We start from the raw sequence: 12,603 nt of genomic DNA, 5'->3' as shown, positions 1-12,603 counted from the left end.
CATTTCACTGAGCTTTCTTTATAACTGGGTCAGCATTTACTCAGCAAATGATTAGAGCAGATGGTGTAATTTAGAATCTATGACAAAACTTTTAATAGATCAGGGCTAACATGATGACAAGGAGCTCTGCGCCGTTCTCCACTCCCGCTCTCTGCTTTGCCTTGGGGTAAAAATCCTGCCTGGGATTGGATTTTCTAGTCTGCACATTCCATCTGAGTGACTCCAACCACTTGTTTGAGCATCCTGTAGGAGGGATCCCCACATTTCTCTGTTCCTGTATGCTCATCTTTGTTGGTTTTAAATATAACAATTAACTGAGCATGACAGGAAGACACCAAACAGGTAAACACAGTCCCTTTGAGGAGCAGGTTTTGAAGGAAAAAGCCACAGCTTGAAGAAAGTAACAAAGGCTGCATTTGTGTATTTTGCTCCATGGAGCTGAAAATATCTAGTAAATTGATCCCGTGGGAGTAATAAATACACATTACTTTATCTTGTACTTCATGTCCTATACCCCTGAGCCTTGATAGAACAACACCACTTAATAGACTTAAAAAAAGAGTAATTACAGTCATTGGTTGTGTGATATTTCAGCCCTTCCAGCCCTGCCTGACCTTCTAATTTAGCTCACCGTGTCTAACTAATGCATTTATATTCATCTTTTATGAAGCATGTGTAGTACAAAATTGACTTTGCAGCCTTTAGCAAGCTGTCTTACCAGGTTTGGGATCTGGTTAGTACAGCATACTGTATAGCATATGTACATTTACAGCAGAATTCTCCATGCGTATGGTTCTGATCTTCTATTACTTTTTTATCCTTTTGGAAATAAAATAAAAAATATTTTTTTCCATTTTCATCCTCTCCTCCCCCTTTTTAAAGCTTTTATTCATTGCGGCATTATTTACAGCTAAACATGCAGGCAGGAAGATGCAAGCATTTTTAAAATGATTACCACTAATGTTTCTACTTGTCAGAAGTGCTTAAATTTTCCTGCACTTTGTCTAAAATCTTAGCACTTTTACCTTTTAAGAATTACAAATTTCTAAGATCTTACCAAGTTGATTTACAAACACAGCTGACAGTTTATGATGAATGATGTTGCAAAATGTGCAATATGTTTCTCTGTCATTTCTATGCATGTATATATTAAGAAGAAGATTAAGAAGAGAGAGAACCCCCCTCTGAAAGAAACCCTTGAGTTAGAGAGCACACACACAAATCTCTCTCCTGTGTTTCCTCATAACTTCCCGCTCACTTCACTCATCCAGTGGAGCACAATTGTTCTCTGTGCATTTTCTCCCACCATATGGTATCCTCATTACCATACACTAAGGGTCCATATGGGGAACTTGTGAAGTGAACTGTATTCATTTTAACTGCCAGATGAGCAGCCTTTTGCTTTGCAAGCTTAGCTTAAGTCATCTGCTGTCTTTATGTTGTTATGGCAACACAGCACCAATAAAAAATTCTAATCTACTGTAAGTGTCTGGGATCACAGTATTTTAAATGCTCCCTGTAACTGTCCTCCAAGTGAGGAGCTTGTTCTCTCAGTGGGACAAAGGGTTATTGTCAACTCCAGCAGGTGGCAGTAAAGAAATTGTTTTCTTTTCTTTAACCTTTCTTAAAAATATCTATTTTTCCTTTTCCCCTATATCCCCTCACCTCAGAAAGTCATAGAATTACACAACATGGTCAGTCCTTTACATACCGAGGATTTCTGATGCTCAGGTAGGAATTGCAGCTGATACTTTAAAGTTACAGCTAAAATATTAAAGAGAGCAAAGAATGAAACAGTGGTAGCAGCTCATGAGCTTTATTGAGAGATTTAGGCTCAAGTACCTCTTTCACCAGGAGTCTGATGCCACCTCTTCATCAGGACTCTGATGCCTCCATAGCCACAGAGCTATGTTCAGTTTTGGAGCTGTTTTCTTGCTTCCAGCTACATTTCCAAACTCCTGGATCAAACACAAAGCTAATTAAGAATATCTTATATTAATGGAAATAGGCAGCAGCATCCTTAAACATAAATCATCTTCACCTCCCCAGGCCACATGATATGTTGCATCTCTGTCTCCCTGTCTGCATCGAAAGTGAACGTTTGTAGTCTCAGTTCATCAGTTCACATTAGCCTCATGCTGAATATTTAAACACAGAACAATTTGAACACACCATGAAGAGAGACAGTGACTGCACTTTCACTTGGAACAGCACGAGCTCATCTAATAATAATTTAGTAAATCAGCCATTTAGTGGCTCAGTTGTACACTGTATTGTGCCAAATAATATTCAGTTCAACTGAATGCTGGTGAAATGGAAATCCAGAATCCAGTCATGTGGCACTTTTTTTGCTCAATGGAGAGATGAAATGGAAAACCAACCTCCCAACAGACTGTTTGAATGTAGTGATTTATCAAAAATATAGTAGAATGACAATATAAACAGGATTTGGTTGTATGGGGTACAATCCATTCTAATTAGGTTTTTATTATTGTGGTTTCTCCTGTGCAGATGATTTGATAATTCAGGATTTGCATTTAGCTCTTCAGTTTATTTTGTATATGGGCAGAGAGCAGATCTGTGTAGTTACAGCCCAGTTTCAATCCTTTAAGGCCCAGTCCTCTGGGGAGCCTGGTGAGCTCTTTATTGCCTTATTCTGAGCCCTGTCCCACAGGGAGCACGGTGCCCCAAGGAGCAATGGGGAAATACAGCTGCTGCCATGGCTGTTGCTTCATAGCATGAAAGCAATATCAGATTGATTCCTTTTCCCTTTTTAAGGCTATCAAGATTTGTAGGGAGTGGTTATATCTTAGACTGACTGAAATAAGTGAAATAAAACAGGTTTTTGGGTGCCCATCCTTGCTTCCTGTGTGCTGACTGTACCTTTTCTGACCTGTATCAGTCTTTAATAAAAGATATTACCTCACCCTACAAAACTTGCTTTGGTTCTAACCATAGCCCACTGTAATTTCAGCCCAACAGCTACACTTCAAGGCTGTCTCTGATGATGATGGGGGAGAAGATAGTGTGCTTTCCTAGAAAGTGTGTTGTGAAGTTTAATTTGCTCCCGTTAAAATGGTGCTTTGAGATCTCTGAACGCAGGGCATTGCAGAAGTGTGAAGTAATGTCTATAATCTCACCTAGAGTCTCCATTTTTGGCCTACTTTTAGGTGTTATGTGGTGGTTTACGTGGTGATGTAAAATATGATTGCTGTGTATTTCTCACAACACAGCCCAATTGAGTGGCAGAAAAAGCATCTCCAAACCATCACGATGCCATTTAGCAGAGAGTGCTGGAAGCAATAGGAGCCTCTTGTCGTAATTCTTCTAAGAAATACAGAGCCTCACAATCTCTGCCCAGCTGCTGACGCTGGAAAACTCAAGCATTTTGGTAAAATGAATCAAGCAGTAATGTTTCTTTTATGAGATCCCCTCCCAGGAAGGGAAGGTTTGGCACCATTTGGAGATCAGGCTGGGTGATCCATCATAGCAGAGGCAGCTGTCCTGGAGTGTCTCCCAGGTCACCCGATCGAACCGGTGGCTCTTACAACTGTATTATTGCTCATGGAACAGTAATTGAGGCACCATGGTTAAAAATTACCTGGTCTAATAGGCAGTGAACAATTTGCACTCAATACAATTATAAGCCAAATCATTCATTTCATAACACTTGGACTAATTTATTTGTTGACCTTTTAATATCCATAGCTCTTCAGTAGTATTAACTGCAACTTGGACAAAATCTCTTGTTCATTTTACATTCATTGATTTTTTTTTTTTTCCATTGAGGCAATAACAGTTGTTTGAGTACAACCTTTTCTTTCTGCTGTAAAAGTCAATCATGTAACTTATGGAGATATAACTCAACTGGACTGGAATGTCCTCTAAGTACAATAGCACAATCTCAACCTACTTGTACAGACATGGAAATGCAGTTTGGATTTATTTTAAAGAATATTTTGGAATACATTTGTGACTACACATAACAAATGATATATTTGCTGAGAGGAGAATGAAAACAAGACCCAGAAGCATTTTTAAAGCATAGCCACATATATTTAACACATTTTTGTTGCTATATTTTGGGTAGTCCAAGATACAGAAACTGTGACTTTTTTGATTTTGTTCTTTAGGATGACCTAAGTGTTTCCACTAATAATGATGGATTCATAATTTTATCTGCTCATAGCATCTTTTAGTCCAAACATTTGACAGAATAGAGGTGCCCAATTTTTCCAAATGGGAGCTTCAGACAAATGAAATGTGTTTAAAAGTTTTATTAACAGACAGGAAATAAATAATACTTATAATTTGATAATCTGGATTTTCTTTCATTATCCAGCTACAAACAAGCATGAGTGCTGAGCTTTTGTTGATCAAAAAAGATACTGAAATATTGATGTATTCTGAAAAGCCAGTATTTTGAAGCAATTCTATAAAATATATTGGTGTAGTGACAATGGTAATACTTTTCCCTCAACACTGAAAAAGGAGCCCTAGATCATGTAAAATGCTGTGCCTGCTTTTACTTTCTGGAGCTGTACACAGAAATAGAGTGTTACCTCTGTGAAATGTTGGATAAATCTCGTAAATTCATAGTTATTCAACATTTATACTTGCTTTGGATAATTTCAGCTGAATTATAGGACTGTGAATTAAAAATAATAATACAAGAAACAAAATAACTTTTGTTTCTGATAAGGAAGTTGAAGTTTTTTAGAATATCTGATAGGAGCCACTTTGCTGAAGTTTCCCTTCTGAGCCAAAGTCTCTTTGTACAATAAAATACTGTGAGTCTTTTGAGCACATAAAATATGGTTGTTAAACATTCGGTATTTTATGCTTCCTTAGAAATTACCACTTGTATCTGCACCTAATCTATGGTCTGTCTTTTCATTTCAATGGGGTCTGAAGTGGTCCTTGGCTGTAATGAGAATGCCCCTTTCAAGAGACTTCTTTTAATTATGCTGATGATAAAATGGAAGTGAAAGCAGTCATTTGTAGGGGTTATGACTAAGCAGTGTTTTAACTGTAATACTAAAACCCACCAACATTATTCCAGTCTCTATTTCAACATTTTTATGCATCCACTCTCAGAACAGAGTGGAATATTATTGTAGGTCAGAATTTCAATGTGTCTTATTTTTCAGTTTCCTCCTGCTATTAAAAGTAACCTGAACTCTCAATTTCTAACTGCTCACACTTCCCACCTGAAGCCTCCAATCCAGGAAAGTGACAGTTTCACAGATCTTAATGATAGGCTGGGTTTTTGGTTTGGTTTGGTTTGGTTTGGTTTGGTTTGGTTTGGTGGGGTTTTTTTCTCCTTCATTAACAGAAAGCATAGGTGGGTCTTTAATTTAATGTGATTGATACTTGGGGTTTTTTTAATAGAAAAGAGATAATGTGGCATATTTAGATATTTATATAGGTAAATGCATAAGACAAACTGAAAATAAAATGGACAAAACACATATCTACAATTAACACTTCAATTGCTACACATCTCCTCTGATTTACCTCAGCAGGACTTTGGCCATGCATTACAAAGCATATTTCTCTATAGATTTAAATGTGGCCAAGTGAATTAAGCCACCCAATACAGTCTAGTTTGACCTAATGTGCAATCAATTAAAAAGTGTTAGGACTTGACCTGTGTTTGGAAAGTCTTTGTGTATACAAATAATAAAAATAGATATCAGCCTGTCCGTTTGCCAAGGAATGTTTTTCACTCTTACAAATACATAATTTTTTATCTGCATTGTGCCATACACAAAATCACAAGTCACAGGTAACCTTTTTTTAATCCTCAATATTCCAGGGAATTTTTCTAATGGACACAATAATATGATCTATAGAATGAAGCTTCTAAAAGAAGCCTGTGCTGTATCTTTGAATGACAGAATTCAGAGTGCCTGTTAATTTTTTCAAATTCTTTAAAAGTTTACCTAAGTCCAGACCCTTCAAATCATTCAAAACCTTCTCCATGTTCTCCAGCTATCAGATGTCTTTGATGTGGGTCATGACAAACTGTTGTCCCTAAAGGAGATTATTTAAGTCCCAGCAGAGTGATTTTAATTCTGCATATCTGCTGGCCTTTACTCACCCTTCTCCCTTTATTTAGAGGCCCAACATTAGCAGACAAGTCCAGAACTTTTAGCAACAAAAACCTCAAATGACTTGCCAGATGCTTCAGTTGATGATAATATGGTTGGAGCATCCAGGCTCTCAAATGGCAGTTTATTCAAAGAGTTATTCCAAACCAACAATATTAATGGTGGTTTATTCCATGCCACCCTGTATCTAGATGAAGAACACATCTGTATTAGCTACTAATTCTGTTGTTGTTTTATGCCCATCATTTATGGAAATGGGACCACTAGCATGAGTGGTGGGGAATAAAAAAGGAGACTGATTTTTTTTTAGTATTTAACTACACCATATTTCCAGGAGCTTAATAGTGTAAGATGGGAGGCTTGCAAGGACAGACTTTCAGACAGATCATCATAATTTTGTTCCTTCTTTTGTCAGCAGTATTTGCAAAGAAGGCTCTTTGGGCAGGGCGTGTTTCCCCCGTATGCATTTATCACCTTTGTGGTTAGGAGGAGTTTTAATCATCGATTCTCAATGTTTATGGCTAAATGCCTGCTCCCATTTGCACTTCAGCATTTGTTCTTTCTGCTGCCTCATAGAAGCTTCCTATATTTTATTTATAAGCTTGGCTCATTGTGGAGCAGGTGGTAAAGTTATGCATGACTGTTTTTAGTGCTGTACATTTAGGCTGTGATTTTCAGTTTGGGTGGAGGCTGATGAGACTACAGTGGCTTGGAAAGACCAAGGTTCTAGCTCCCACTGCAGACATGTTTTCTGGGAAGCTGCCATTGAAATTCAGTGGCAGGAATTCAGTGCACTTCCATCCTGTAGGCAGTGGTAAGCTGAAGCTTCTTTTTTTGCCACTCAAGTGAGATATGTCATTTTTCTCACACATTTTGCCTTCTTGTCTTTGTGGTATCTATATGGTGTTCGCTTCTTTGGTATGGTTCAGTCATAATACATGGAAACCATTCAGTTGTTTGTTTGTTGGAAAAGTTTTCAGCTTGGTGTGAGTACAAATATCTTTCTAGAGAAATGGCCCTGTTATTTTATACTTCCCATTAGGCTGGCACAGTTCCCTTGGTCTTACAGTAAATGGAGGAACTTTACATTTTGAATGGCTTTTATGAGTCTTTATAAAGCTATAATTGCTGAAAATGATACAATAATGCAGTGCTCACTGTTGATGGGGAGAGATGGGAGGTTCTGGACAGCCTGAAGCTCTTGTGTACCAAGCTCAATGTCTGGGATTTTAGATTTTTGGCATTCTTGTAAATGTCTCTCTTGGTTTTGCCTTTACATTTGAAAGAGGTGTTCGCAATTTTATCTTTTAAAATATAATGCATATAAGTGTAAGTTTAAAACTTGCTTCTAACCCATGTCCTTAAATATCACATTTATTGTTTCACCAACTGAAAATAGTTGATAGGGATAGTTTGAGCACAGATGACTGTGATGTTGACTGCAAATTTCAGAATGTGACCTTTCCAAGGTGAAGAAGTGAACTGAGTCTGATGCTGAGCATTTTGAGTCCGCAGAGGAGGATTTTCTTGCAAGTAGCCATGAGAGTAGGAAGTTAGAAGGCAGAGGCAGGAGGTCAGACATAAGAGTCAAGGAAGTATGAATGACATCATCATCCCTAAGTACCCTCTCAGAAGATGAATGAGCTCTCTCTTGTATTACAATGCTAAAGAGCATTAGAAGGTGATATGATATCCAGACAACACATAAGATAAATGCCTCAGAGGATGCTGGAACAGCTTCTCCCCCACGCCCTCCACGAGTTCATAAATCCTGTGGTGGTCTCAATAATACAATATGTGGCTGGTGAGTGTTATATATTGTGGTCAGCTTCTTCTTGACAAAATTCATTCCGGTTTAACGAGTACCTTGAACATTATCTAATTTAGTTACTTAAGCTGAACAACTCAGTGTAACTCTAGATACCCTTTATTTCACCAGACTCATAGCCCTTTTGGGATACAGAGTGGATTTTTTTTTCAAAAGTTTCTGAATAAAAAGTAAGCAGATGTTACAAGAAGAAATACCTAGTCTCCTTTAAAACTAACAAAAAATGTGTTTGTCATGATAAGTCTTGACACAAAGTGCTTTCATCTTGATAAAACTTGAAATGCAAGTTTCATATTCTTAATGAAACCCTTCTGAAGGGAATGCAGGACTCCAACAAAACATGCAGAGGTGCTGGAGTGTTTGAGGTACATTCAGTCAGAAGTGGATTCAGTTTGAATTTCAGTCTTTGTGCTTCAAAAGCACAGTAACTCCAGTTACTTTATAGTATTTTTTTCTACAGTAGTCTGGGGATATGCAAAGCTGCAGTAGAATTTACTGCTCAGCCCCTCTTTTGGATATGTAGACACCCCTTAGTATCTTCAGGAGGAAGAATTGATCAAAATATTTACTTGTGAGTGTGTTTCAAAAAATAAAAACTAAAATTCTCTCAGTAGAAAATCAGCTTCAGTTTGGAATAAAAATGGACTATGGATTTTTGGTGCGCAGAGTTCTGAGTATCATATGTAATTGCTAAAGTAATGTTTCCTTTTCTCAATATTTGCTCATTTGTGCTTTTTAGAGAAATAAAATTATTCTCATTTGAAACAAAATGCAAAAAAACAAGACCCTCACATAGGTTTAGCTAAATGCTGCTAAGTCCTTAATTCTAAACCAAAAACTGTCACACTTTTAGCAGTAATAGAAAAGTGGGTCTTCCTTGACAAATGCCCCCATAAACTAGATATTAGCTTTAGTCAAACTCTGTCTCTCTCAGGAAATATTTCCACTTGCATATTCAATTGGAAGGACCTTACATGATGCCCACTTACTGCTATGAAAATCTAGGCTTCGGAGATGAAGGCAAAGAAAAATTTCTGTGAACAAAAGAATATCTGGAATAACAGACCTTGAGCTTATGCAGAGATTTCTTTTCATAGAATGTGAGTTTCACTCACTTTTTGCTCTGTCTGTCTGCTGCTCTGTCCACCCCTCTATCTGTTTATCTGTTACCATCTCAGTGGTAATATGCAGTATCAATTGGATTTTAAAAGACATAGATCTCTTATACTAGCTGTCCTTTTTTATAATACCTTTTACAAATTTAATCAATGCATTTTAATATACAATATAGTTTAAGTGCAATATACGATAAATATTCAAACTTCATCTTAAACATGCTCTAGCCTTTAAATTGTTAAAACTGCAGTGCCCTTTCAATCTACTTACATAATGTCATAAAATATACATTTCAAGGTAAATGAAGTCAGCTACTTCAATTTAGTCCCTCAAACTGGTAGTAAATGAGAGGTTAACACTATGGTGCCAAACCCATTATTGAGTAAATTTAGCACCTTGGACAGCTCTGTAAAATCTTTATTGCTTTCCTGACCTGCTCGTCATGTTCTGTCTATGTGTTCAGTGGCTCTCAGCTCTGATTGAAAGGCAATATATTAGATCCCCAACACAAACATGCTCGGGGGCTGCTTCACTGTGAGCGTAATGACACGGAGGTGAGAACAATTTTCTGGTCACTGCAATCCAAGCACCTTGCAAGGTCTGCTGCTCTAACTCATAGAGGACTTCGGGGGCTCCTTTGTATGTGGAGCAGCTTCTGTTGTAATTTAGGCAGAGCTGCAAAGGTTTAAGATGCATTCTGAAAACAAGAAGTTAATATCTTGAGCCTGTCTTTAGCAGCATTTTTGTTGTGTGTTTTTAAAGCTGGTTTTTGTTTATAAAAACTACCATCAGCTCTGGAATAGAAGATACCGCTATTTGACACAGGAGGGTTTTTCTGTAACATCTAATTTGTATGACTTGAAAATGTCATAAACAAGAAATGCTTTTCTTGTGTGAAAATATTGGTGAGGAAGTATGAAACTCAAATTTACAGACCCTGAGTATGTTGGAAAAAAAATAGAATCATTGACTAGCTAAGAAAATTGAATGCTACTTGTCAAGAATGTTTCAATAAACCATCATGACAATTAGTTTTATTTACATGCAATATGATATGGCATCAAAGAACTTCCAGTGTTTAAGAACTGAAATATATTTGATATGAGGGAGAGCAGCTGTAAGATTCTATGTAATTACCTCATTTTTTAACATGGTTTTCAATCTCTTTTTAGATGCACTCTAAGGTTTTTAGCTCAGCATTATATAAATAACTATGATTAGTCAGGTAGAGAAGAAATGACTATTTAAACTTTCTTTTTTTTAGTAATTTGGCATAATGACAGCTTAGGCTAACAATATACCAAAGCAGTTTGCGGCCTCTGTATCACATTCTAATTTTCCATCAGTGAAATATATACTGCAAACAATTTCAACTGAAGTGAAATAAATCCTGCTTTGCAAAGTCAAACACCTGTGCAGTAATTTTCTATCTAAAATCATGGAATGAAAAAGGGGAACATTTTTTCAGTAATGTCTCTGTTCTTCTCTAGTTTGTATCTTCATTATGAGGCAGACAGGGCAGCTCAGTGTTGTGAGGAATGAGGATTGTTTGTACCTGAATGCTGTTTGTGTCTGTCTGTCCATGATTATACTGCTCACTGCTCTGGTCAAAAAACAACAAAAAAACCACCCCAAACCAACAATTGCAGCACAAAACCAACCCCAATCTTAAAAATCAAGCAAACAAATGAAACAAACAAAACCCACCAACAGAAAAAGGCTGTAGCAACTTAACTCCTCAGAAGCTGTTTCAAGTGTAGTGATTTAAAAATCCATCAATTATCTATTACATCTCACTTCATATGTGGAAAATAATTTAAATTTGTGTTCTTAGACAGGGGTGTGTGCAGCAGAAGGCAAGCCTAAATGTTTACTGGGAGAACAAAAATCCTCCATCTCATTTTTGAATTTAGGGCATTATATATGTCATAAGTAGTTACTGCAGTATGACAACTATTTTATGTTATATTATAGAGAATTTAAAATTGAAAAAAATGCTAATATGCATCTAAAAGCTTGTCATTTGAAGAGTTGTTCAAGGATTTTTGAAGAGGTTATGGTGACAGCAAAATGAACGCAATTATATCTCTATTTTCTGATCAGAGTCTACAGTATATGAAAATTGAGCATTACTGTTTCTTTTTGGTATAAAATATGGCTATTGTGTAAAATATTTTAAGTTTAAAAGTTTAACTTTGTAGAAAACTGTAAAATGCTTAGAACTGGTACTATTTTTGTAAGCTCCTTGCAGAAATATGCCATGGTGAATAGCGTCATCTTAGAATATTAGAGCAGTATTTAGGGGCTGGGAACTACAAATATACATTGTTTTACTCAAAGGATGTTCCTGAGCGGTTTTGATCGGGCATTTGGGAATCTGCTCTGAAAGATGCCATGAAATAATAAAAGGAAAAAAATCTTCTGGGTTAATTCTGCAATGCATTTTTATATTTTCTATCAGGATTATCATCAGGATGCTGTAAAATATAAGAACACAGGAAATGCGATTGTTTTTTGAATACCAGTAGAAAATACCCTAAGAAATATTAAATTAAAAGGAATGAATAAGAAAATGGAGGGAAAAAAATTGCCCAAAATGGAGAATCTTGGACTGTTTTAAAGTCAGCTGTCCATGCAAGAAATTTTTCCAGGAAACACTGCATGGTCGTGGGCTGTTCTCTCACACACTGCATGTATGTTCCTCTTGGGCATCATTCCATGCATGTGGATCCTACCCTGACCCCTCTTACCAGGACACAAAGTGGAGAAGCCAAAGGGTTTCATTACAGTAGCACAGGACTGATTGGGTATCTTCTGAATGTGGCCTGCTGGGTAAGGTCACAATTCCTGCAGCATGCAATTAAGAATAAAATAAACACATTGAAGGGATTCATAACATTCTCTGAATGACATTGATTGCAGTAATCTAGTAAATGATCTCGGGATTGTATTCTGCAATAAACCCATGAGTGGTTTATAGTGCAGATGGTAGAGACAATTGAGTGATGTATTTTATTTTGCAGCACCAATGATTCTCACCTTTTGACTTGATTAAACGTGTGTGTGAATAGGATGAACCAGTGATTTAACACCATTCAGTGGTTGCTGAGAGTTGTTACAATTAAGGTTTACCTGGTGGGAGGGAAAAAAGGAAAAAAAACACTACAAAACATGGTGCACCTAATAGAAGAGAATATTTGTTTTCCCCACAAGGAGTTTATTGAACTCAGCAGAATGCTTCTGTTTTTATATTGACAGGAAGTAATACTTAAGAGGGCTGCTGATTTAGTAGAAGCACTCTATGGTATGCCACATAATAACCAGGTAAATGCATTCTACTTCAGCAATTCTATATCATGGCTATTTCTTATATGTATAGATAGATCAGAGGCTAAAGGGACATGATGCTACAATGGGAGACAAGAGTAAATGTACAGGCCGATGCCATATCTGGAATGGGGTTTAGTTTGTTTGTTTTCTTTTTTAAAGGGAGTGAATTTAGTGTTTGTACAAACACCATGGAGGCATCTGCCCACTTTCACCAGA

General features: G+C 36.9%; 1 protein-coding gene across 3 annotated transcripts in view; it reads left to right on the top strand.

The window, feature by feature from the left end:
• Nucleotides 1-12,603, top strand: part of EBF1 (EBF transcription factor 1) — a 263,841-nt gene that overhangs the window by 241,667 nt on the left and 9,571 nt on the right. For all 3 annotated transcript variants that reach the window (XM_058815594.1, XM_058815593.1, XM_058815592.1), the window contains exon 12: nucleotides 12,316-12,381. In XM_058815594.1, coding sequence (XP_058671577.1) covers nucleotides 12,316-12,381 — 66 coding nt within the window. The remainder of the gene's footprint in view (nucleotides 1-12,315; nucleotides 12,382-12,603) is intronic.

Source organism: Ammospiza caudacuta, chromosome 16 (assembly GCF_027887145.1).
Source record: "Ammospiza caudacuta isolate bAmmCau1 chromosome 16, bAmmCau1.pri, whole genome shotgun sequence".
Taxonomy (NCBI): Eukaryota; Metazoa; Chordata; class Aves; order Passeriformes; family Passerellidae; genus Ammospiza; species Ammospiza caudacuta.
Note: the sequence above shows the minus strand (reverse complement) of the source record. Positions and strands in the feature narration are given on the sequence as shown.